General features: G+C 39.9%; 5 protein-coding genes across 6 annotated transcripts; 3 read left to right on the top strand and 2 right to left on the bottom strand.

Annotated features, from left to right (window-relative positions):
• The first annotated feature begins 61 nt into the window (after positions 1-61).
• On the top strand, positions 62-1426 carry LOC134196185 (D-ribitol-5-phosphate cytidylyltransferase-like). The gene has a single exon (XM_062665258.1). The coding sequence runs from the start codon at positions 62-64 to the stop codon at positions 1250-1252; it is 1191 nt and encodes a 396-aa protein (XP_062521242.1). The 3' UTR covers positions 1253-1426.
• A 206-nt stretch (positions 1427-1632) lies between these two features.
• Positions 1633-3491, bottom strand: LOC134196140 (TBC1 domain family member 19-like). The gene has a single exon (XM_062665210.1). It carries the CDS (start codon positions 3487-3489, stop codon positions 1945-1947), a length of 1545 nt encoding a protein of 514 aa, XP_062521194.1. The 5' UTR covers positions 3490-3491; the 3' UTR covers positions 1633-1944.
• Positions 3492-3628: 137 nt separating this feature from the next.
• On the top strand, positions 3629-5957 carry LOC134196139 (cartilage-associated protein-like). Its single transcript, XM_062665209.1, has 5 exons — positions 3629-3941; positions 4280-4983; positions 5148-5284; positions 5343-5435; positions 5507-5957. Exons 1-5 carry the CDS (start codon positions 3670-3672, stop codon positions 5849-5851), a joined length of 1551 nt encoding a protein of 516 aa, XP_062521193.1. The 5' UTR covers positions 3629-3669; the 3' UTR covers positions 5852-5957.
• A 32-nt stretch (positions 5958-5989) lies between these two features.
• On the bottom strand, positions 5990-14345 carry LOC134196138 (fragile X messenger ribonucleoprotein 1 homolog B-like). Its single transcript, XM_062665208.1, has 15 exons — positions 14137-14345; positions 14027-14079; positions 13472-13565; positions 13337-13408; positions 13197-13279; positions 13076-13141; positions 11637-11730; positions 11467-11583; positions 9540-9719; positions 9207-9285; positions 9043-9140; positions 7444-7524; positions 7169-7379; positions 6623-7009; positions 5990-6295 (listed from the first exon to the last, which is right to left on the bottom strand). Exons 1-15 carry the CDS (start codon positions 14185-14187, stop codon positions 6201-6203), a joined length of 1761 nt encoding a protein of 586 aa, XP_062521192.1. The 5' UTR covers positions 14188-14345; the 3' UTR covers positions 5990-6200.
• Positions 14346-20052: 5707 nt separating this feature from the next.
• LOC134196255 (dynein assembly factor with WD repeat domains 1-like) lies at positions 20053-27093 on the top strand. Of its 2 annotated transcripts, none has more exons than XM_062665344.1 (16): positions 20053-20115; positions 20215-20287; positions 20456-20547; positions 20613-20665; positions 23946-24127; positions 24194-24233; positions 24493-24535; positions 24653-24717; positions 24785-24891; positions 25627-25714; positions 25781-25836; positions 25903-25976; positions 26208-26284; positions 26527-26619; positions 26798-26867; positions 26940-27093. In XM_062665344.1, exons 1-16 carry the CDS (start codon positions 20076-20078, stop codon positions 26972-26974), a joined length of 1188 nt encoding a protein of 395 aa, XP_062521328.1. In that variant the 5' UTR covers positions 20053-20075; the 3' UTR covers positions 26975-27093. The 2 variants fall into 2 exon arrangements, with proteins under 2 accessions (XP_062521328.1, XP_062521327.1); XM_062665343.1 differs by having other exon boundaries at positions 24493-24552; positions 24610-24717.
• The last annotated feature ends 172 nt before the right edge of the window (positions 27094-27265 follow it).

Genomic DNA, 27265 nt, shown 5'->3' with positions numbered 1-27265 from the left:
GTATCTCCCATTCTCCCGTCCAGATGCAACCAACTTCGTAGACTCGTCGTTCGATTTACGCATGCGTTATTCTAGAGACCGGATGAACTTTACCGTTGCTGTTGTTTTGCCTGCCGCTGGATGCGGAGCGAGAATGGATCTTGGTACTCCGAAGCAGTTTGCTTATTTAGGCAATAAGCCGTTACTGTGTCACGCATTGGACGTGTTCCAGAAGATTTCATGGGTGAAGGGTGTGGTCGTTGTGTTACCCGGGCCTACGCATCCTAACCGGAAATTCCTCTCTCGTTGGGGTGGAGCTAAAGTGATTTACGTTGCTGGAGGAGTAACGCGACACTCATCTATTCGGAATGGATTGAAGGCTCTGTCGTCTTCTCCTCCGGACGTAGTTATTATTCACGACGGTGTGCGGCCTTTCATTGACGAAAGAACAGTGAATGAATGCGCTACTACAGCATGGATACATGGTGCTTGTGGGATGACACGCCCACTGGTTTCCACAGTTTTGGTTCCAGATGAAGAGCAGTTTCTTTCTCGTTCTTTAGATAGATCATCTCATGTATCAAGTGAGATGCCACAAGCCTTCAGATATGATGTAATTTGTGAGGCATATGAAAGATGCAGTGAACATGATCTCGAGTATGGTACTGAGTGTCTGCATCTTGTTCTCAAGTATTGCAAAGTCAAGGCTAAATTAATTGCTGGACCAGAAACTTTATGGAAAGTGACTTATAAGAAAGACCTGTATGCAGCAAAGTATGTCCTGCAAGAACAGTCAGCATCAAGGGTGAATAAGATTAACATTTGGGCTGAAAGTGTGGCTGCTGCTACTGCTATTAGACAATGTGTTTCTGTAATAGAAGTAGATGGATATTGTGTCACACACAGTGAGCTATGGGAAAAAATTGATGTTACAATAACTAATCAGTTGATCATGCCTGTTGTCATGGTTACAGGAAAAGGAGATTTTACTCAGTCCGTGATGAATCTTTTGAAAAGAAGTGATCAGCAGCCATTTGTGTCACAAATTCTTTTAATTTTACTGGTATGTTTTTCAAGTTTGGATGTATTTGAAATTCAGAAATGGATTAGTGATGTCGCCACGTCTAAATCACTATCTATCCGAGTTATCATTAGTCAGTGCCAGAATGCTATACAACCAATCATAGAAAATGAAGAAAAGCTTGTGAGAGTTGTCAAAGATGTGCTGAGCCTGGATGGCAATGTGCTGTCAGCACAAATATTAGTTGCTTAATTAATCAATAACTTAGAAATTTTGAAAGATTCTACATTATTTATAAACTGATTTTTTAATTAAATAGGTTTGTAGTTGTGCTCTTGCTTTATTGTTGCAAATATCACTTGTTTGCAGGGTGATAATTAAACTAGTTAGAGAAGTAGAAGAGTGCATGTAGTCTGTATAAATTATGGGAATAAAACATGAAACATGTGTAACCCAACTGAGCTCTAGGAACAAGTCTAAAGTTTCTCTCTTTTTCTGAGTTGATATGGATACCTAGCATCTCATTCTGTCAACCACTAAAAAGTATCAAAGAGTTTGCTGTGATAGTATACACGATGACACAAATGCAAATGATTGCATGCCAGCAATTAACCCAGTGCAAGTAATGAGTTTGCTGATTGTGTGATAATCTGGTCTACAACAGTAACTCTACAAGACTACAGATTGTCTACACTCTGTACCAGCTCACTGCATGTACTAGACAGACATACCTATACAGCAATTGTTTAGCTGGCAAAGTGTTAATACAAAACTAAACAGTACATCATGATAATTATAAAACATAACTGAGGAATATTCCATTACAAAAAAAAACTAATGAAAGCGTACAGCTACACCATCCCTCCCTACTGCCATCCATCCCCAGACTGCTAGTTTTCTTGAATGTTATTACACAACAGACCAGACTACCAAACACATGTTTGTTATCCATCACTGACTCGCCCAAACAAAGCAAGCTGAATTAGAGGGATGACTTGGACAAACCCAATGTCTGACAAAACAGCTTCTGCCTGGGCCACACTTGTTACTTGCATTAGACTCTCTTTTCTAAATGATAATATCCCTACAGCCAACAAAGGCAGCAAGAGAAGAGAATCAAACCCAATAATACGATCCCACAGTAGAAATGTTTGAAATGAATCAAGAAGACCGGCAAATGCTTGCATCAACCAATTGAAGACTAGTTTAAGTGGCTGCACACCTACACTCACAAGATGTTGAAACAGAGGCCAATTCTCACTCTGGAGAAGATCTTCAAACTGACGAGACAAGCTAACAATTGACTCACAGTGGGATGAAATGTTGTGTAGACGATGAAGATGATTTTGATAAAATGCACTAAAGCAAAGGTAAATTTCTGGTGATGATTTAAACAAATAACAAAATGGAGTAACATATAAAGAGAAGCCGTAAAATGGAACAACACCACTAGGTGGGTAAGTCACCATAAAATCAGTACTTCCAAGATGACCTCGAATGTATGACTTTAAACGTGTTGTTTGTTGTTTGCAGTCAGTCAAATGAACATCACGCAAGAGAGCAAGAACAACTTGATGCAAAACATCTTCAAATACAAAGAAATGTTCATCATTGGCAGATGTCATTCTAATGTCCTGCATCATAATGCAGTCCATCAGAAGGTCATACTCTATGACAGAACTTCTTAACTGATCAAAATATGACAACTGGAAATCATCAAATACAACTCCTAATGCCATTGACCATAATTTGCCTCTTAGCCCCATTGGACAACCAAACTTCACATACTGTCGAGCAGCTGCTACACTTCCACTCCTCAGAACTCTCTGCCCCAAAGCCTGGTGCTCATTTTCAAACTCACTCATTACATAATCATCAATTCCAAGATGTTGATATCTACTAGGATCGAGTTCTTTGAACATCTGCTGTAACTCATTGATTGCCTTTACATCAACTTCAACAGGAATCATGCCCCAATATGCAGAAGTACCCCGATCAACACACAAATTAGGATTCTTAATATTAGTTATGACGTCATAAAAATCTTTAGGTGAATATACGGGCTTTAACCCTGGTTTCAAACTCCCACATTCTGTGCCTAGAGTGTCCCATTTAGCAGCATACAATACAGCCTGCTGGCTGCTTCTCTTCCTTGCTAGCGGTAGACTGAGTTCTGTACACATTGCATTAATGCTCCTAAGGATTCTCTTCGTCCAAGCAGCTAATGCGTCTTTCATGAATTGTAGCTCCTCATCACGTGAATCCCTCGGTTTGCGGCAAGTTTCAAGAAACAGAGCGTTGTGAACCTTTGTTTCCCATCCATCCCGCTGTAGAAAGTGAGAAACTATTGCCGCTATGGCAGGAGATACTTTTCCCGCCATATCACTGCAAGGCAACGTTCCCGCAAGAGAATGAGAGTAATTGCCCTCTGTGCCAGCTGAAAACGCTCCAACTTTCTTTGATATTTCATCCAGTACCGCACGTTTCATGCTGTCCAACAGATAGGGGGGAAGACGTGTGGACTTCTCACTTTCTCGTTTCTTGGTCTCCATAGCCACCACACTGTAACGCGCTTTAGCGCAATGTGCATAGTCTAACGCACGTTGTATAATAACATTAGTAGACTTCAATACCGCTGGTGTGTGGTGTGTGTTGACGTAAAGACAAAGATGTTGCGATGCGTAGCTGCTTTGCTTGTTCTTCATTATGTGGATGCATTTTTCGGTGGCGGCGGCGGCGGGCTAACAGCTTTGGATCTGATGAGAATGCAAGGCCATGGAGGTGCATTTGGTGGGATGGGTATGATGGGCATGGGAGGCATGATGGAAACTCCGCCACCTCCAACATATGACCAGCTGTATGCAGATGCAGTCGAGGCTTACAGTGGTGAGAAATGGGAGGAAACCATATCATTGATGGAACAGGCTCTTGATGATTACAGGTACTTGTTCTCACTAATTAATTAAATTAGTAAATAAATAGCGACATCTTATTAGACGAAGTGTCCTGTATTGTGTTGGTGGTGTTTGTTTGTTTTCCTGTTTGTCTGTCTTGCTGCTTTATTTCAACATTTTTATGTCTGAACAGACATTGTCTAGATCATGATGTCCTGTCTGTTTGTTTGTGTTCTCTGTGTCTGTTCTGTTGTGTTTTTGTTTGTTTGTTTACTACATTGGTTTGTTAGTTTACTATTGTTGTATGTAGTGCAACTTTCTTGTCAACTTCAAGTACTAATTATGTCTTTGAGAAGTTTAATTGAATGATATTCATTTCTCATAGGTCTTATCATGAAGGTTTAATTCAATGCAAGAGACAGTGTCGTGATCCAAAGGAGACTGATTCTCAAATTCCAAAAGATTTTTCTACTGATTTGGAGTTTCAATGTTTCTACTCTGTTTTGATGTATGGTGCATGTGTGAAGAGATGCAAAAAAATAAAATTTGGGAACAGAGTATGGGCAGATGTATCAGAAGAAGTGAGAGAAGCATTTGAGACAAGGAACACATACAATTACATGCAACTGGCTTTGTACAAGGTTGGCAATCTGACACAGGCAGCACAGGCAGCGTCGACGTATCTTTATTATAATCCAGAAGATGAAGTGGGACAAAATAATATTGAATACTACAAAACATTAGGATTAAAGGAAAGCAACTTTGAGCCACTGGAAACAGAGAAGCACATGGATGCGTATGAAAAGGCTGTGCAATTCTATGAGAAAGAGGAATGGGGTGCAGCTATTGAAGCATTTGAAGATGCAATTGTGAAGTATTTGCTGAAGTATGAGGAGTGCCGATTGGTGTGTGAAGGACGATCTATAGAGAGGACTCCAGATTTGGCAACGATGTTATCAGGTAGTGTGCAGTCATTGCTGCAGTGTCGCAGTGACTGCCCACATAAGCTGGGAACAAACAGAAAGAAGGATGTGCTGTATCAATTCTTTGAGAGTCATTTTCACTATCTACAGTTTGCATACTACAAGGGTATACAACTTAATTCAATCTGTCTTTAGTTTTGCTTGCTTAGTTGTCATTGTCCATATGCCTTCTGTACATGGTAGATATGCTTGTTTGTACAATTTACCCATCTTTGTGCAATTGTGCTATTGATTTACTCTGTTGTTATATATTTGTTCATGTTCAATTAGCTGATAAGGTAAAGAAGGCCGTTGAGTGTGCTATGACATATCTTCTGTATCATCCTGATGATGAGGTGATGCTTAATAATATAAGACATTACAAGGAAGTAGAAGGCATCAAAGATGAAGATTTTGTACCACGACAAGTACGTGGCAAGTACAGTGGTGGTTACTCCTTGTACACAGCAATGTTATGTGATGCAGGATATCTCTCTTAAACGAAAGATTGAAGAAGCTGAGGAGAAACTGCTTGAAGTGACATATGGACAACCAGAAGAAGATGAATTCCGACAACAGGTATGGGGAACAGTCTATAGTTCGTATTTTTAGCAGGCTCGTTTTTAAACTGCTTGTTAATTGTCTTCCAGATGACACTAGATGATCCAATGATGGATGAAAGTCCTCCTCCTCCTCCTCCTCCCTCCGAGTTCTTACCTCCAAGTGAACCATCTGATTCTGAAATTGAGGTAATCCCTGTTGTAGATGAAATCATTCCAACTGATCCATCAAACGCTAATCAGCAAGATGCTAATCAGTCGCAGAAAAGTGCAGGTGGCGAGAATATAGAAAAACCCGCTGTTGTTGCGTCTGACGGCGAGACTGATGAAAAACTGGAGCCAAATAATAGAGAAACGAAACCAGAAGGTAAGCAAGAGGAAGCAGAGAAGACTAAGAAAGGAAAGAAAGCTAACAAAGACAACTCTGAGTTGTAATGTTATTGGTAGTAGTTATACCAACAACTAGACGACAGTTGAATGTTCACCAACCAATTTCTGGTTAACAGTTGAGGAAGGCAACAAGGAATTGATTGAGCTAAGACCCAATTGCACAGTTTCACGTTAGTCACTTCATTGCAAACAGAAAATCTTAAGTGTGCACACAGAAACACAATGAATGAATCAATGTAGAAACACGAAGGCAAGTTACTGAACACGGATTAACCAACAGACTCAATCACAGATCAAGCCAGAGTGTAAAAATAACAATTATCTCTAATGCCAGATGGTGGTTGCCAATCAACCAAACTACTACTGCATGCTTCATGATCAGTAGACATGGTAATCAGCTGGAATCACGTTCTCCATTCTCTCTCTGTCTGTTTCGACCTTGTCTCTGACGTGGCTGGCGTTGAGGCAATGCTTTGTCACTTGGCTCTTCTACAGAACAAATACAGTTAATGACTTGACAGTACATTGTACAATGACATGCGTACCAGAAATTAATAAATTAACTTAAACCACCAGTTGCTACATACAAATGTACAAATGTACACAAAGGTAGTTGTAGGTACAGAAAAACATCTGTTAAGAATGAGCTGGTAGTTGTTGAGAAATGTTCCCACACCCACCAAACCCTAAAAACCTTTTTTGAAGTCTTGAATCAAAGTCTAATGACCAACTAGAATTAATAGATGTCAACAAACTATGACACAGTGAATAAATAAATGCAAGCAGATGGTTATAGTTTACAATCGATATCCATACCTTCCCAAGCTTCTCCATTTTCCATTCCATCTTCCCTTTGTTTCCCAACTGTTGATTGTCCCCTCGCATTATCATCAGCATCAACACGGCGCCGTGCTCCAGAACGGCGAGTCTGTTGCCTGTTTTCTCTTGGCCCTCGTTGATCACTCGTGTCCCTCTCTTCCTGATCTTGTTTTGAGTCATACTGTTCTCTTCGTCTACGACCGCCACCACGTCGACGTTTGCCTCTGCCTCTTCCTTGTGGCTGTTGTTGGACTTCACCTTGAGTGTTGTCATCATCATGATCTTGATGATGCTGATATCCTTGGTCTGATCTTGTGTGTTCATCTCTTTCTCCATCATCATTGGCATCTTCATGCTGACCATTCTCTTCACCCTGTTCGTTCGCTATAAAGAACAAAAAGGAAATACAGAAGGAACAGTATGATGTAACAACTGTGAACCATGGAGCCATAACTGGGTAGTGAGTGAATGGAACAACTAATGAACTGGCATGCAACCAGGAAGATAGACAAAAAGACAATCATATGAACAGACAAGTTGTACCTTCATTATCATCTTGTTCCTGCTGTCTGCCTGGTCTGGGTCCTCTACCTCTACGTTGCCCCCTTCCTCTTCCACGGCCCCTTGCTCCACCAGGAGGAAAGTATATTCCACTTCCACCGCCTCCGAAAGGAGACGAAAAACTTGGAAGTGCTCCCAGAGATCTCAGCTGTTGGTCTAGAGCTAGTTGCTCACAACGTAGAGAATCCAATTCCTAAAAACACGTTACAGCGATCTACAAGAGCACATTATGAACTTCTAACACTACTGCAATTAACCTTTGTGTGTTCAATGTGGTAACTGACCATCAAGCGAGCTTTATCAATGCTCTTTTTAGAACCAATGAAAGAAAAAGGAACCTGAAAACAACACAAACCGTCTCAATGGAGAATCATGCAACTGATCAATTAGTGTTTTGTTTGACATCCAATTTAGTGTCTCATTACAGTAACTATTACCGTATAACCGGTTATTTCTGCGATCACGATATTTCTGCAAATTCTGCGAAGAAATCACAGAACACACATAAAATTCGTAGATATTTATTTAGGCTTATCCTTGGAGTCCCACAAACTCACTGTTTGGACACGTGTACACATGTACATGTGTGTACCAGTAACTATCTTCCTGTTCCTGGTTAGAACACAGAAATTTAATTCGCAGTAATTTAAAGGAGAATTCGCAAGCAAAAACAAGTCGCTTTTAAAAATAGCCTTGTCTTCGAGAAGTTCAATGGTACCCTAGTTGCCAACCAAAAGCGACTGTGTAAAGGAGAAATTGCATTTTGAATGCTCCCAGATGACAATGTGCGCGAGGTATGACGTGACTGGAGGTCGGCCTGGATCGTTTTGTATTGGAAAAATTTTGAATAGTGCAACGCGATTTTCTACATCAAATCACCTGATTGGAGGCAACACTTTAACATTCACCTTCACGTTGAGGTAGGTGTAGTTTCGTAGCAATGAGAGAAAAACGCTGGAGGATTTGTTATGACTTCTCATGCACGTAGGTCTGGAACTTTGAGGAAACACTTCATCAACTTCTGCTTTGCTGTGTTCTCTTAGTCTAAGTCTCTTCTAGTCGATCTGAAGTTTCCTAACTCCGATTTGAGATATCTAACGTTCATTAGTATGCCATTGACTTGTAAAGTTTGTCGTAAACGTGCCCGGAACAGAGAAAGAAGTCTGTTTAGATTTCCTTTCAATCGAGCGTGGTTGAGAGAGTGGATTCTGCATTTAAGGCTAATACGGAGGCAGTCGGACCATATGCCAGAGTAAGCGTAGCTCATTTTCAGTCGGATTGCTTTGAGAGAGATTTCAAAGCAGAGCTAGTGAGAGGGTTAGAGTTAGGGTTATGACAGATGTAAGAGCAGTCTGTTTACAGCACTACACGTCAAAGCGGAAGTCGATGTGATGTATTCTTGAGGTTCTAGACCTATGCGCAAGAGAAGTCATAACAAATGCCTCCAGCGTTTTCCTCTCATCGTTACGAAGCTGCACCTACTTCACAGTGAAGGTGAATCTTCAAGTGTTGCCTCCAATCAAGCAATTTGATGTAGAGAGTCGTGTTGTGCTAATCGAGATTTTTCCAATACAAACAATCCAGGTCGACTTCCAGTGATGTCATGCCTCACACACCTTTTTCGTCTGGGAGCATTCGAAACGCCATTTCTCCTTTACGGAGTCGCTTTGGCTAGCGACTAGGGTACCGTTGAACTTCTTGAAAGCATGGCTATTCTTCAAGAGCAACTTGTTTTTGTGTGCAAGTTGCCCTTTAAGATTGCAGAAATAACAGGTTATACAGTATCTGGTAGTAGTAAACCTGTGTGTTGTGTGTTGTCTGATCAGCTGTGTAGTAAGATGCCAGTATAAACCCACCTGATCTTCTTTCTTTTCATTGTGTATATTGAGACGGACAACTCCTGTCCTATCCACAATGTCCTGAATAACACGTCCATTCTTTCCAATAACATGGCCTAAAGTACAACACATAACCACATGATTTAGATAACATAGCAAACAGAAAATAAATACTGGAATACCAGCAAACTCTGCAGGCACATTGATAATTTCCTCAAAATACTCTAACATTGAACGAGCTTGCTTAGCTGCTTCGCGAGTCTAGAGAAGCACAACAAACAGAAAAATAACCCCCCTCTCTCAAAGTTGAGTTTATCTGTATTTTTGTCTGTCTGCCTGCTCATGTCTATGTGCCCACTATCGACTTGTCTGTTTATACGTCTATCTGTCTGTTCATCCAGTTAGCTCCCTGTCTGTTCAGTAATCTGCCAGTGTGGCTCTCTTTGTCTTTCTGTTTGTCTATACAGTCAGCTGTAGTCAACTAATAGTACTCATTCAGTGTTTCATACATTTACCTCAGCATATATTGTGAACACACAGTTCCTCTCATCCAGATCAATAGCTGTAATACCAGCTAGCTCTCTAGCTTCATTGATATTTGACCCTCGTGTTCCAATAGCCAAACCCACAAAATCTGCTTTCACCTGAAAAGTCTCCACAATGCAGTTCTCGTGGTCGGTACCAAGACGAGTGCTCTAACATGAACATAAATAACACTGTTACATGTGCACAGACTTTGACCAAGCTGCATGCTTTTGTAGACAAATACAAAGTAGTAAAAAACTTGGGCTGGGCTTATATTAAACTCTCTTGCATTTTACATCTTGTGTACGTTTTGAAACTTTCGTCTCGCCTCTGCATCATTGCCATGTTGTGCCGTCTATTCACTGATTGCTGTCTACATCTTGCATCCTGATGCACTTAAGTTTCTCTAGTGAACGTAAGCTCATCTATGCCAGACATGCCCAGTCATTTTGATCCTATTTTCTTGAGTTGACTTACGTCCTTGGGTCTGTATCTGGGTGTTTTAAAGTAATGAGTGGATGTAAGAAAATGACTCCCAACACAAGATGCAATTTAAAACAACTCGACACAAGAGGCCTTGTGTGCACCTCTAGTGTAAACACAGTCTTAGTAGCAGTTACATCATTACAAATTAACAGCAAGACATACGTATACTGGACCGAGAGTGTGTTCACACCAACATCTGGACTAACTATGATTAGGCCAACATTAACGCAAATGCATTCACACCCCTAACTACGATTAGTAAGTCACGTGGGTGAGTGTAATTAGCCTCGATAATTTTCATCCGTCATATCCGGAAAGAATTTGCATGAATTGTCTTGACGAATCCATTGCTTTAGGTTTGAAGAGAGAAGAAGCATTTAGTTTGCTTTTCTGGCAGCTCCTTCAGGAATGGCAGAAGTTGTCACATGTACAGGAACACACGTAGTAGACATCTGCCCGCGCTCCGTATACATCGCCATGTTGTTGCTGCGTTTGTACACTTAAACATCAACACCACATCAGAAACATCGGCAGCATGCTCTTCTTGTATACTACCTCATGTGCCAGAGTCACATGCAACCACTAACGCCACTAATGTGGTTGTAATACTACTCTTTACACGTTAGAATAGTGTTACACTAATCATGATTAGAACCAATGTGAACGAGTGGTGTTAGCAGGGTTGCCCTCGGTATACAAAAGGCACGGCACTCCCCATGCCTTGGCTTCCACTTGGTACAGGCCCGCCATGCCTTGCTATATGAGTAGGCAGTGATTAGCTATAAAGACAATGGACTTGTATTTGTATTTTGAAAAGTGGGAAGTTGTTTCAGGCTAAGTAGTTCCTGGGTTGCTTGGTTTGAAGATAAGACCAATTACGACAAAACTGCCATATGGTATGAACTTAATTGTAATACAAGTACTCAAAGCTCAACAGTGGTTGTCTTGCACTCTGCCCACTATTTAGATCAGTATCTGATGGTAACAAACGAAGTCTGTAGATATCTGGCCTTCCTATCCTATATAAAGAGAGGTTCTCAACTTCTTGAGGTCTGAAAATTTTCCCACTCGCATTAATCTAGCTATCATGTGGTCAAGCACAGTGAACTAAGACAGAGAGAAACTTTTTAAAAAGATAAACCACTTTGCCTTTTGTGCCTGAGCATTGTGTGACAACAGTTTGTGGCATGTCAGCGTAAGCAAACCTACATGAAAGCTTTTGTCGGTTGGGCATAAAAATTGGAATGGACGGGCCAAAATTTAAGGTGGGCGTGGTTATTTCCGTTGTGCCTTCCAAAAATCCTGGGAACACCCCTGCGTTGGTGCACTAACACCAAACTAATCATGATTAGGCCGGGTGTGAACATGCTCTGAGACTTAAGGGGTACTTGACTGCTTGCGTGATGGCTATTATTTTACTGTATGTAATACCTCCAATTTGGTTCGAGCTTCATCTGTACGATGTCTGATAGTCAGTTTTGCGCTAATTGACTTCATGTGCAAATCACCTATTGTTTCAGCTTTTGCAATAGCTTCAGCATCTGTAGACTGTATATAGAATAGTCAACACATCAAATACAATACCAATCCAACAAACATACCAGAACCACTAACTGACGATTGGCATCATCTATGGAGATTGACACAGGACCTAGAACCGCTTTAAAGTCTCTGTGGAGTGTTTCATCATGACAACTACATGCAAAGTTAGCAAAATACAAAAGAACAGACCACAACAACAGCTAGACCAACACATAAATGTAACATAGAGACACCCACCCACGCTAGTTATAACTCACAATACAGATTTGCAGTCCATCAGTCAAATGAAATGAATAATTGAGTAAATAACAAAACAGACAGATCTAAGAACTACGTAAATGTAACAGAGTTGTCTCTTTGTTCGTTTGTGTGTATATGGCTTATGCGGATTATTCTCCTAAACATTACTAATGACAGCTAACTACACAGTCCGCGTCAAAACTATTGACACATTTCCGGTTTACTTCTACTATTTTTGAAAAGTTTTCTTGTTTTCTATTTACTAAGAAACCGAACCAAATTTTTCTCAAACAGCTGAAAAGCAGTCACAAAAGCTACTCCATAGTATGTGCATCCGCGTAAAAAACTTTTCCATCATGAAACGAGTCATGAAAGACAGCGCTGTGATATTCTGTTAACTATTCCGCTCCAGTACTAAGAAGCCATCAAAATCTGCCAACTTTTACGTGTTTCTTGCTTTACTGCTTACTGAAATTAACTCTCCAAAGACTGGACACTGGAGAAGGAATTCAATGCAGAGCTTCCAGTGGAAGACCAAAAAACTAGCTGAAAACCATCGAACAGATTCAATTAGTGAACATGATGCAAAAGGAACAACAAATCAGCAAACTTGCACATCAGCTTGCAGTGCAGGAAGTTGTCATCGTGCAATTCTTCCACCAGAAGAAGAAAACTTCATGATGCAAGTATCGCTACACGATGCCTAAGAATTAAAATTCCGCTGATAGTGAAGCTAGGAAAACCAGATTCTGGGCGTCACGGTTTCTCAATTGGCCCGCTAGCTCACCAGATCTTGCATGAAATAGAAAACTTCTGGGCGGTCATCAAACGGTGTGTTGAGCTTCATAGGCCTCAAAACGTTGAAGACGCAATCCAGGCGGAGTGGCACTTGCTCACGCCTTGTGATCTGTTGTCGTACACTGAACGCATGTCTACCCGAATGCACCTTTGTCTAGAGCTACGCTAGCAAGGGAAACGCTATCAAAAATGAAAAAAGGACACAAGCTACTGATGCGCAATTGTGAGTTTCCAAGAGTCTAGCAAACCTACGAGCATACACAATAGTTCTCTTCTATCTAAAAAACGTACGTGACCTGAAAACGGATGCGTTTCTGCTCAAGCTACCCATGGCTACACCTCCAAGCATAAATGTGTCAATAGTTTGCAGCTGGCTGTACATGCACCCACAATTATGCACAACACAACACAATGATAGGTAGCCATCAAGTAAACACAGTCATCATACACAATGACTTACTCTTGCACTAGATCATCTGGAATGCTAAACGCACATGAGTAGAAATGATTTCTACTTAACGAAGGCCTAACAGAAACAAACTATAAACAATCATTTCACAACAACAAAACGTGACACATACAGCTTGTTCACTGGACGTAGCCTCTCTCTCTCTACAATTTCTGTATACTTTGAATCCCATCCCAAATATTCAATCACATAGAACTGAAGAACAGTCTCCACGTCCATCAACTACAATTTCTGGCTGTCATTATCACTCACATCGCCCTTCTCCTTTGTTACTTTAGCTTTCCACCAGCCACATGGCTCCTCTTCACTTGCACGCGAAAACACCTAAAGGTATGACATAAGTAACTGGCAATATATGCAGGAAGCATCAAGGTGTGTGTGTACGACCTCAACTTCATCATTTACGTGAAACTGAATGTCTGGTGGAATTGTAGCAACAAGACGAACATCTTCATGAGGAATGTCTTTCTCTGCTTGCCAGCTACAATACAAGTCATGCACACAATATTTCATGAGAATAAGTATTAACCAATCTGTTTTGCGCTAGGAAAAATCATAAATTTGCTTTGCGTGGCAAACGTAAAACGTCACAATCTCCACACTCACAATACACAACTCTAACTCTGTCTAGCTAAGACAGTCATCTCATAGAGTCCCCTATATCACATAAGTGTTTAATTTACACCTCAATGTCATAAATATTACTACTGTAGATAAAGTTTAAACACCATCTCACAATATGTTAAATCCTAACTCATAACGGTGACAGTTATAGGCGAGTGTCTTGCTTCTAACCCCAAAGGGCCCCCACTAAACACACCAACACGACATATTCTCATCATTCAAAATCTATAAATGCGCCATGCAGTCAGAGCAAGCGCAGTACGTGCGTAATGTGTCACATCACGACGTCATCGCGATCAAATATGAAGGAAAACTCACTCGTTCTCAAACGCCACGCGAACTGTAGAGTCGCTTACGCTGCGAACAAACGCCTACAATCACATGAAAGCCATATAGCAAACAGAAGACCATTGAATCATCTATCTTACCTTGTAATAAGCGCCATTACTACCCCGGACTTCCACAACAAGACCCTCCATCGATCATACAAAGACACGCCTTTGTTTAGGAGCGCCCGGATGTTCTGACACCGTATCAGATAGTTGACAGGGAACGTCGTCGAAGTTTGTTGTCTCAAAGATACAGATGTTATTATTCCAACACTAAAAGAACAGCGAGCAATGATATGCCTCGGAGACCCCGCACCAATGCCTGTGTCGCGCTTGTGTCTTGGGTTGAATGAATGAATGAATGCTATCGAGGTCTACGGAAGATGGGGGGGGGGGGGGGGAATGAGCTGAAGAGACACTAAAGGAAGCTTCAATGCTGGCACCATCTGTCTCAAACGTTTCTTCCAGCCACTTTAGGAGGGATTGCATGGTCCATCTGGTTAGCTGTCTGTCTCCAGAAAGAAAACGCAGAGATGATCCACAGCAAGATCCTCAGCATTGTGGGCAAGACGTCAATTGGCCAGGAAACTGTTAACATTCCAGCTGGACGGTTTTTTGGTTTAGCTGAATCGCAGTGTGACATAGGGGCTCTTGGCCCTGGTTAGTTTCTTGTAGACATATATCTGTTGAGATGGCAAGATCTCTCAAATATATGAATGAATGAATGAATGAATGAATGAATGAATGAATGAATGAATGAATGAATGAATGAATGAATGAATGAATGAATGAATGAATGAATGAATGAATGAATGAATGAATGAATGAATGAATGAATGAATGAATGAATGAATGAATGAATGAATGAATGAATGAATGAATGAATGAATGAATGAATGAATGAATGAATGAATGAATGAATGAATGAATGAATGAATGAATGAATGAATGAATGAATGAATGAATGAATGAATGAATGAATGAATGAATGAATGAATGAATGAATGAATGAATGAATGAATGAATGAATGAATGAATGAATGAATGAATGAATGAATGAATGAATGAATGAATGAATGAATGAATGAATGAATGAATGAATGAATGAATGAATGAATGAATGAATGAATGAATGAATGAATGAATGAATGAATGAATGAATGAATGAATGAATGAATGAATGAATGAATGAATGAATGAATGAATGAATGAATGAATGAATGAATGAATGAATGAATGAATGAATGAATGAATGAATGAATGAATGAATGAATGAATGAATGAATGAATGAATGAATGAATGAATGAATGAATGAATGAATGAATGAATGAATGAATGAATGAATGAATGAATGAATGAATGAATGAATGAATGAATGAATGAATGAATGAATGAATGAATGAATGAATGAATGAATGAATGAATGAATGAATGAATGAATGAATGAATGAATGAATGAATGAATGAATGAATGAATGAATGAATGAATGAATGAATGAATGAATGAATGAATGAATGAATGAATGAATGAATGAATGAATGAATGAATGAATGAATGAATGAATGAATGAATGAATGAATGAATGAATGAATGAATGAATGAATGAATGAATGAATGAATGAATGAATGAATGAATGAATGAATGAATGAATGAATGAATGAATGAATGAATGAATGAATGAATGAATGAATGAATGAATGAATGAATGAATGAATGAATGAATGAATGAATGAATGAATGAATGAATGAATGAATGAATGAATGAATGAATGAATGAATGAATGAATGAATGAATGAATGAATGAATGAATGAATGAATGAATGAATGAATGAATGAATGAATGAATGAATGAATGAATGAATGAATGAATGAATGAATGAATGAATGAATGAATGAATGAATGAATGAATGAATGAATGAATGAATGCTGTTTATTTAACTAGGGAAAAACCTAGCTTCGGCAACACTGATCTTCCAGGCACTTTGTGCCGCGTTTTACGTCAGTTTGGCATGTCTGAGTCTACTAGTAGTAGTAAGGCAGGATCCGGAGTTAGTGTTGGGAGTCTAAAGTGGCTGCTGGGATGTTGGGTTGGGAAAGGAAAAGGAAAGTACGCAACTATTGATGCATTCACATATTGAGAGGAGATAGAGATGGAAGAAGTGAGAAAGTCTATAAGATACAAGTAATGTGATAGTTACAATTAATTAATTAATTAGTTTGTTATTGTTGTTATTGTTGTTGTTTGCTACTAGTTTAATTAAACCAGAGGTGGCCAAGTTCGGATAAGGCTGGTGCCTTGGTGTGGCACCAGGAATGCATATATATATATATATATATATATATATATATATATATATATATATATATATATGTATATTGGTGTCTAACGAAAATGGACCCACCTACCTGTACCTAGTACATACATTTTTGGGTTACAACAGTCTCTAGGGCCCAGCTTGTATATGTACAGCATTAGAAATAGTTACAGATTAATTTGCCACATGCATACATACATTTATACGTACATTGTTTTATTATTATTGAGATTCGTTACGACTTCTAAAACAATAACAATCACGATCTAATTAAATCATTTACCCTAAAACGTCTAGCTAAAGATGACTACAGACAGTCATGTAGTTGTAAGAAACTCCGGTCTACATTTATACATACATACATACATACATACATGCATACATGTACATACAGACAGACAGGCAGACAGACATCCTCATGATGTATATGTATGTTTATAATCTTCAAACACAGTCGTGACATCACCATTGTTTGAGTTCAAGCCCTTGGTGCCAGATGTTTGCTTGCTTGGTGCTCATGCAAGACCAGTTTCTGGTGCCACCTGTGGCCCTACCATAGCGCCAGATAATTGGCCACCCCTGTTAAACTATACACATAGCTGCAAGGCAGCAGTGTGTGTGTGTGTGTGTGTGTGTGTGTGTGTGTGTGTGTGTGTGTGTGTGTGTGTGTGTGTGTGTGTGTGTGTGTGTGTGTGTGTGTGTGTGTGTGTGTGTGTGTGTGTGTGTGTGTGTGTGTGTGTATGCGGCCTACTTTAATTGCTATCAAACATGGAAGAGGTGCTGTGGTATATGTTCCAGTCTGTGATTTACTTCTTTCTTTAGTTAGAGCTTGCATAATATCGTATAACCGGTTATTTCTGTGGTCTTAAATTACTGCAATTTGAGAATCTAAGCAGAAGTTTTAATTACTGCGAATTAAATTTCTGCGTTTCAACCAGGAATACTGCATGTACTGGTTCACACATGTACATGTACATTTACATGTGTCTGCACAGTGACTGCCTGGGACTCCGAGAACAGGCCTAAATTTCTGCGAATTTTATTTGTGCGCTCTGTGATTTCTTTGCAGAATTCGCAGAAATATCATGATTTCAGAAATAACAGGTTATACCTTATATATGAGGCTATCCTCTTGAGTTGTAAATGAAGGTTTTTTCCAACTGTATTTATTTTATTTATATATGCACAAATGCAGCTTGAAAAGTTCGAATTTTGAAACAAAGACAACATTGCACGTTGAGACTGGATTTATCAAATTCAATCCTGACACACAGGAGGTGGCTTTGTGCTTAATTGCTCACAATTTAGGTTTGTCTTCCAATATCACACATTTTGTGCAATTGCATGTAGACCCATATATTGACTACAAATTTAAAACTTTTTCTCTGAAAAAAGAAATAGATGTAGGGATTGTATAAAAAGTAATAGAAACAAGATTTAGATAATATGAACCAAAGCCAGACATCATTAGTGAATCCTTCCAACCTACTAATTAGATAGCCTCGCCCCAGACACAGTGTGGATTGAAGCCCAGGATGCGCTGCCATCACCACTACGTAAAATGTAGGGAATGTGGTTGGAAGGATTCACTAATGATGTCTGGCTTTGGTTCATATTATCTAAATCTTGTTTCTATTACTTATACAATCCCTACATCTATTTCTTTTTTCAGAGAAAAAGTTTTTAAATTTCTAGTTTGGTAAGGTTTTAGGAATGTGAAAGCACAGCCTACTCCATTAATTAATTAAACAAAGATTCTATAGCGTAACAAAAATACACATTTCCTAAATCATACTTGGTATACATGTATAGTCTCATATCTCGAGCTTGTGGATCTTAGGTTTACAGTGTACTTGCAAAATATGCTAAGAGCTATGCAGTGTTTGTGTATAGGTGGTTTGAATCAGACTTTACACTTAGTTGCAATAATACCAGTAGTAAGTATGAAACTGTGTTCTACTCGCTTCAAAGCTACGAACATTTGTGCATGTAGTTGTGTGTGTGTGTGTGTGTGTGTGTGTGTGTGTGTGTGTGTGTGTGTGTGTGTGTGTGTGTGTGTGTGTGTGTATGTGTGTGTGTGTGTGTGTGTGTGTGTGTGTGTGTGTGTGTGTGTGTGTGCGCGCGCGCATGCGTGCGTGTGTGTGTGTGTGTGTGTGTGTGTGTGTGTGTGTGTGTGTGTGTGTGTGTGTGTGCGTGAGTGTGTGTGTGTGTGTGTGTGTGTGTGTGTGTGTGTGTGTGTGTGTGTGTGTGGCGAGCTGAAGCGAGTGCGATCGGCGAGAAATCGCGTCGTCATGGGAGAAGTCAGGAAGACGACCACAGTCTCACTTTCGACCGCGGAATGAATTCGGCGTGTGCGAGCCAAATTCGGCCTAGATCGGACTCGCTGTGTGGGCAGATTGTCTCAGCCATGCAGTTACATGTACCGTACTACATTGAGCCTAAAGATTGCTACACCACTTCCAGTGGAAGGTCAGACATCTATGTTGCGGAATCATTCTGCACGCCAGCAGCAGAATTAGACATTGCTCTATCACATCCATTCAGCAAAGATATTCTAGAGCTGCTTATATTGATGGTGCTGCTGCATCCAGAAGAGAAAAGATCAAACATACAAAGTATGACTCCCAAGTGCTACCAGGAGGGTATGCACCAACAGCAATCCCTTTGGTATTTGAACATTATGGCAGATGGGGTGATGAGGCTCAACAGTTTTAAGGACTCTTTCTCTCATGTCTTATGATGAGGACGGTCATCAGAATGCATCCAATTTTACAACATATTGGAGACAACGTTTATCAGTTCAGTTACAACAATGTAACGATAGAGTGATTTTCAGGAAGACATCCTGCTTACTGGAACATACAAGGAAAGTGAAGAGAATGAACAATATACACAATTATTAATGTGCTTTACTGTACAGCCCTATATAGGGCTGGTTTCTGTAGAATTTTAGTTTGGTAGAGATTTTGTGCGATTGGGACAGTAGAGTTGCTTAGTTGTGTTGATTGTAGATTTCAATGTTGAAAATATATGTATTGGACACACAGACAGACGGACAGACAGACAGACAGACAGACAGACAGACACCTCTCCTTTATATATATAGATAGTGGAAATGTCTGAAGGTTGTCTGTCAGGCACATTGACATCTGTCTCAAGCACATCAATTAAACGATCGAGTATAAGAAATCGAGTGTACTGAGGGTAAACATTATGTTGACAAGAAGAAAAATACTGGTTGCTTATTGTTATTAATGCATTAGATAGAATGTGACCATGAAGTGTCAGATGGACATCCATCTGCAGTATGAGCTAAGAATGCAAACGTACATCTAATCAACCATTACAGAATTCGAAGCACTTAGCAGGAAGACTGGAGAAGGTGGAATGGTTCTTTTACGATACTGTTGATAAGCTTGAAAAGTACCTCGTCATTACCTAGTAGCGTTGATGTGATGAAACAACCATAAAAACTAAAAGTAAAGATTCAAAAACTCATGATGACAGAGATCGACGTCTCAGCACGTGTGCTAGTTCTCGCTTACAATTGCAATCAACATTCACGCAGTACGAAAAGGTGTTGATACACACCAGTGTGTACACACAATTACACATGTGCAACACAGAACTAGTCTCGCGTAGCCAGACTTTTACCCCGCCCTCATACCAGGACAAGGCGCAGCTAAGTGTTTAATATCAACGAGCTTGGTGTGGGACGATGAGATTGAAGCGCTTCCTCCTCAGATACTATCCACCTGGTGAGCATTGTGAGAAAAGGATAGTGTATGACACCATGTTCATGATTGCTAGTAGCAGTTATTGCAACGAACATGTCAACTGACGTTTTTTTCGTTCAGGAATCACATTGGAATATGAACAGTCGTCATTGCTCAAGACCAAAACCATCGACTTGTTGCAGTTAAAAGTAGAGTAAGATTGTTAGCTACTTGATCATGATCAAAGCAAATATTTTATTATCTACTGATGAAAATAATTAATTAATTAATGTTATAAAATTATAAATTGTTGATGGTTTGAAAGATAGACAGCATGTTGTATGTGGATGTATTGCCAGTGTTGTGAGAGTTTTTGTATTAGCTCTGACCCTGACGCCGTTGTGAAGGATTTAGCTGCACAAGAGCCTCTCATAACTCCTGCTAGAGAAGAACAAGTGAAGAAACTTGTGATCAGTAAGTTGATGGAGAGAGGGTGAGATAGGGTACAGTACTGTAATGTTTCTTATTGTCTGATGTAGAGTTGCAACAAAAGTTGAAACAAGTAGATGAGCATCGATTCTATTTGTTCAAAGTATGACTATCTTTTTGCTGTTACCTTCTTGTAAATGTGTATGCTTTTTCCTCCCATGTGACTGAATCTCAAAGAACCTTTTCAGACTTATAGACACACACGTGAATGGTTGCATGGACAGATAGACAACTTATAATAGGATGCTGTTGACATTCAGATTCGTCTACATTCTAACTGTACCTAATGGGTATTGCGTGTCATGGGTGTATTGAAGTTAGTGGGTACACCAGGGTTGTCCCCAGGATTTTTGTAAGGCATGGCAGAAATTCTCATGACCACGCCCCCGCACAATTTTTTAACGTAACGTAACGCATTTTAATCAAGAAGCCAATCAAACTTGCTTGACAGTCTTATTAGAGATAGTATATATAGACCTGTCTATGTACCCAGTGTTCTACTGATGTGTACCAAACCTAAAATTATTTTGTTCCCATTTGTTGCAACGCTTTTGGACAATTTCTACCGGGAATCAGATGCCATTACCTGTTAAAAGAAAAGAAAACACCTTTTAAAGTTTACAACAGTACGCTTTTTTACCGCTACACTTGTCAAAGCTGTCAAAGCAGCATTCGATAGACATGATTGTAGTAGCTAACGATCCTGGATGCAACGTGTCCCCATCCCTGACACTGACGCTAATTAGGGGCTTGCCTTACAATAAGGGCTGCGTAAATTGCTCCGTTCTTTTCCAGTTCGTCGGCACAGTTTCTTCGAAGATCACTAACCGTTGGCACTTGCAAACATTTTACGGTTGCAGCCAATGCCACTTTCAAGGCATGAAAGAGGGAGTTGCCATCGCCACTGACACAAACGGGAATTAACTCTGATGGAGTATCACGGGGAAGAACACTGGCAGCTACGTTGTCTTTCAGTAATGGAGCACTCATTTTCGCCAAACTAATCTAGCGTGTGCACATTCTCACAATAACTTACCACAATCATTGTGCTAAAAAGAGGGGGGGTTTTAGGTCAAGGATTAGTATGACTCAACACATTGCAGTACAAGTGTAGGTTATAGACCGCTGGCGAGTGTATAAACGAAATACACCCCGCTCCGCCCACGAGTTGGCACGAGGGCGAAGCCCGAGTGCTAACGAGCTGGGCGCTGCGGGGTGTATTCGTTTATACACTTGCCAGAAGGTCTATAACCGGCTTGTAGCATCCGGCTGAGGCGTTGATATCCTCTAGGCGCGGAAGTTCAAATCAGTTGTGTAGCAAAATGTTCTGAAATCGATTTGGGCATTGAAACAGCAGAATTGCCAGTTATTGATTTTTTGGAAGCTAGTAAACTGCTAGACGTTGATGTTGTTTCTGATCAGCAGTCTTCTGAATCTCGTGTCCAATTTCATCCAGTAGTTTTCATAAGTTTCTTGATTTGTGTGTTCCCCCTAACCCCACAAAAGCTACTGCATGTGCGGGGTTAGAGTGTTCAACGCATGGAAGAAATGGAGAAACAAGCAGCCAACTGAGGAGGGAGCGCTCGGGCGGTACGTGCATGATGTGCATATTACGAACAAAAGAGAAATGAACTACTGGCTTGCAAGTTTTGTCCATGAAGTTCGGAGGCAAGATGGAAAGCCGTATCCACCTTCTATCATGTAGCTGGTTTACAGCGTTCTGTGCGCGCGAGTATCTTTCTGTAGCTGGGCGCCTAACCACGATTAATTTTTTTCAGAAGGACGACTCTCAGTTTAGTTTGCTCAGGTCTGCACTTGCTACACGCATGAAAGAACTCATTATGATTCCCGTACGCATCCGTAGATCCACGTATTGTTTGTTCTGGCTGACAGTTTCAGAAGCCTAATTGTTATGTTCACAAACAATTCACATCTTGATAAACCAGTAGCCCCAGGCAGTTTTACGGCCCGATTTATTGACCGGTCAATATGTAGCGGAAGTGGGATGTCATTTATTGTAAGCGAATACTGGACACTGATTGGCGCAGACGAAGCTAGGGCCCTACAACACAACTTGGAATATGCGTCAAACCAAAAAGTCCGTTAAAGCCTGTGAGAAATTTTCAGAGCTCGAGCAATAGATATTTGATTCGCATAATCAGTCGACAACACGTGATTCGGAGGGGCAACATATCTACAGACCGCTACCTACTCCGCTACAATGACACGCCTTAGATTCGCCTAGATGCTCCCAGCAAAATAGCAACAAGAATCAAGGTTGTTGTGCTAGTCATTGTTATCATTTTTTTGGTCTCTATGGAGAATCTTGCCGCAGTTCTGACAAGTCTTCCTCATTTATTTCTATTGTTAACCTGTTCATTGTTAGTTCTCTAAAGCCATCTAATATTCTGCAGTAGGTACACCCCAAATAAAAACGTTTAGTGATGCTAGAGGGGAAACTGCAGTTGCTAACGAGGCAATTGTGAGCGATGCATGACAACCACTGTTGCTTTTTGGGTACTTGTATTGCAATCAAGTTCATACCATAGGGCAGTCATTCCCCTAATTGGTCTTACCATCACACCAAACATCCCAGGCCCTCTAGGCAAAGAACTAAACTAATATGATGCAAAGAATTAGTTGCTTGCCTCAAACAACTTTGCAAATTTTAAAAATGCAAAGTTCGTTGTCTTCATAGCTACACAAGAGAACAGACTCAAAGAACAACTGTTACAGAGACAGCTAATTAAAGTAGTGTCTGGTAAAAGAATGCAATTAAACATTTAGCTTATCTTGTTATGTCAAAACGAGGCGGGTCTAGGACGGCACTTTACACATCACAATGCCGAACTTGTCTGTTTTGGGGTTAAATAATCATAACTACATTACATGTACCCCATCTCTATTTACCGGTTGTCTCCACTTGGTTTCGGTATATACTTGTATGTGCTCAGAATCCCGAGATCTACAAATTTTCCCACACGGCGTAAAATGTGTGAGCGCACTCTAGTAGCCACTGCCTACTCAGTAAAGCATGGCGGGCCTGTACCACGCGGGAGCCAAGGCATGGCGGAGCGCCATGCCTTTTGTATGCTGGGGACAACCCTGGTACACTATCAAAAAATATGTATTGATTAGCAACATTACATAAATGTAAAAATAAAATTAATACAATCAGAAAGGTACACCAAGTGACAGATCAATAAACATACCTATACAGACAAACGAAAATTAGCAGGCATGTATGCAAACAGGTAGCAAAAGGCAAACAGACAGTGGACCAGCAGCAGGGTGTAGTACAAAATTATATATATATATATATATATATATATATATATATATATATATATATTACTTATTGGTAATGAGTAATTTGATGCCAGGTTTTACGGGCTCACATTCTTCCACTTACAAATGTCGCATTCAACAAGTCTGGCTCAAGGTTTATTACAGGAAGCTATGATCGGACATGCAAGGTGTGGGACACAGCATCAGGCGAAGAACTGCTTACTCTTGAAGGACACAAGAACGTTGTGTATGCCATCGCATTCAATAATCCTTTTGGGTCAGGCTGGTGTCACAGCATTTGGTGAAGATAAGTTAATTTATAGATGCTGTGCGTGCTGTGCAGGGACAAGGTAGTTACAGGGTCCTTTGACAAGACCTGCAAAGTACTGGATTACAAATTATGTGTTTTTCTGTATTTCTGCCGTAACTGCTTGTTTGTGTCATAGTAGAGTTATTTTTCAATATTAGTGATACAGTACATTGCTTGCTAATGCTTTTGCTACAATTATGCTTGTTTGTTGAATTATGATCATTGCTGTATACATGTTAGGATTAACTTATTAAAGCTGATGTGTTTAACTATTTGTGTTATAATTTCAGTGCGTACCTACGGCTTAGTATTTGTTCATCTTATTGTAATAGTTGTGGAATTCTGAGACTGGAAGGTGTATTCATACTTTCAAAGGTCACAATGCTGAAATCGTAAGATTTGATTGGCTGATTTTTATGGACAGTTAAACTTGTATGCTTGTTATGCAGGTTTGCTTGTCATTTAATCCACAGAGCAGTCTGGCTGCAACAGGTAGTATGGACACGACTGCAAGATTATGGGATGTGAAGACAGGAGTAGAAGCTTGCACACTTACAGTCAGATGAAGTTTATCGGTTGTTCTGGTTGATATGTAAGTGGACTGTCTTGATGTCTTTTATTCAGGGTCATTCAGGAGAAATAATTTCTTTGTCTTTCAATGCAAGTGGAGACCAGGTTATCACAGGATCGTTTGATCACACAGTCAGTTTGTGGGATGTGGCAACAGGAAGGTACACTCACAAACACATGCACAGATGGACACATGCATCCATGCACACACACACACACACACACACACACACACACACACACACACACACACACACACACACACACACACACACACGTCTATGCACATACATGCATGCACTCATGAACTCATGAATGCATACTTGTAAGAGTGAAAATTTAACGCATACTGTAATGGTGCTTTTTAAAAATAACTTAGTTTTGCAAGGTGGCTTTGAAAGAGCTCCTAAGATAATTACATGTCTTATAGACATTTGACTTAGAGGGGCGCTTAGCTAAATGGAGCTCGTCTAGTTCTCACAGGATTGCTGGTTTAGGATGCCTCGGTGTTTCAGAAAGTTTTTTGTTTGACAAAACTTGCTTTACTTGACCAAGGTATTATTGGTAAAGAAGGATTGGGTTTTAGGGACGGCCTAGCAACTTAATTTATGAATTTACCTTGGAAGGTGTGGAAGGAGAATTTGTGAGTAGATTGTATCTTATCTGGACACGAGAGAAAAGGGAGCACAGTGTTTGGACTGAAAACTAGGAGGTAACGACTGATGCTGTGAGATGAGTCAGCTTTGGCTCTAATTATGTAAGCAACTCAAAAGATGACAGCATTTAAATTTGTTGCAACTGCCAGCAGGAATAAAGTTGGAGGGGTCACTGCTATTAGAACAATTATGGTGTATATCTTTATAATCATAGTGACATGAAGGGTTGTGTTATTTTAGACTTTGTCACACTCTGATTGGTCATCAGCAGGAAATATCCAATGCAGTATTTAATTATGATGGTTCACTTATTGCAACAGGATCCATGGTGTGCTTCATATATGGTACTTTTTATTGAAATGGGTACATTAGTAAACCCAATTATTATATTTAGGACAAGACATGCAAACTGTGGGATGTAAACAGTGGCAGATGCTTGACAACTTTTAGGTTAACATGAACATGATTGATGTTTTAATGCATCCTATGTGTTTATATTGATTGTATTGAGAATAGAGGTCATCAGGATGAAGTTCTTGATGTTGCTTTTGACATGACTGGTCAACTAATTGTTACAGCATCTGCTGATGGTGAGAATATGCATGTATGTAATAGATTTAAACACTGTGTGCATGCACGCGTACACATGCACATGTGCATGTGTGTTTATACTTGTGTGTGCAATTTGTTTGTGTTATCTGCTGCTTCTACACGTTCTGGAGTAGTTGCAAGTATGGAGGTTTTAATAATAATATAAAAACTGCAGTTATTTATGGTTGTGCTAATTGGCATGGAGTGTTAAGTGTTCATTTTGTGCATAGGAAGTGGTCTTGTTTATAATGCTGGTAGCCAGGAAATTGTCTCAAAGTTTGAGGGGCACTCAGGCGAGATATCCAAGGTATGCATGGTTTTCATTTTAGTCATTGTGATTATTGACTCTTGGAGAGGTCGACGTAGCCATGAAACCATACTATCGTGCTTTGGTTAGGACTGAATGCCTAACTAAATGTTTGATGCATGCAGTGTACTGTGTAATAAATAAGTTGTAGCCATACATAGAATTGCTAAGGAAACGCTTCATTGTCCTAGCTATTCCTGGCTTTACAATAGAGGGTAGTGCTAAAGTCATGTGTATTTCAGGCTGTCTTTAACCCTCAAGGGACACGTGTCATAACAGCAAGCAGCGACAAGACTGCCAGACTATGGGATCCTTACACAGGACAGTGTGTTCAAGTTAGTCACTTAGTAGTCTGGTATGCTAGTAATTATATGAATAGATTATGTAAAAGAGATTTGATATGAATAACTGTTACTGACTTAGAGCATTGATAATTGAATTCTTATAATGTGGAAATACAGGGTAGTAGTATCGTACTATGTGATCTTATATGCACACCACTGAACATTGCAGGTTCTTGAAGGTCACACAGATGAGATATTTAGCTGTGCTTTTAACTATGAGGGAAACACGATAATTACAGGTGATGACTACACTATTGCCACGCATAAGTTGTGATAATGTCATGTATATATGGTTTTATTGGCTTTTGTAGGTAGCAAAGATAACACATGCCGTCTGTGGAGATGACTATAGATTTAGTAGAGAAAGATATTGTTTTGATATGATGTAGAGCAGCGCTTGATTTGACTTGTGGCACTGTTTTCTCGTATACGTACTTGTTAATTAAAATATTAAAATGATCTGAATTTGAGTGCACGTGTGGACGTCATGATTTGGCATCAATGTTAATTAAGTGAAGCAATTGTGAATGGGCTAGCTTGACCATTTTACTATGAATAAGCGCGTTAGTGTATGCTACATCACCACACCGTGCACTATCATGGCTTCTCTGAGTCTTTCGATGTAAACATAGAAAAT

The sequence above is a fragment of the Corticium candelabrum genome, chromosome 21 (assembly GCF_963422355.1).
Source record: "Corticium candelabrum chromosome 21, ooCorCand1.1, whole genome shotgun sequence".
Lineage (NCBI taxonomy): Eukaryota > Metazoa > Porifera > Homoscleromorpha > Homosclerophorida > Plakinidae > Corticium > Corticium candelabrum.
This window is presented reverse-complemented; position numbering and strand designations above follow the sequence as displayed.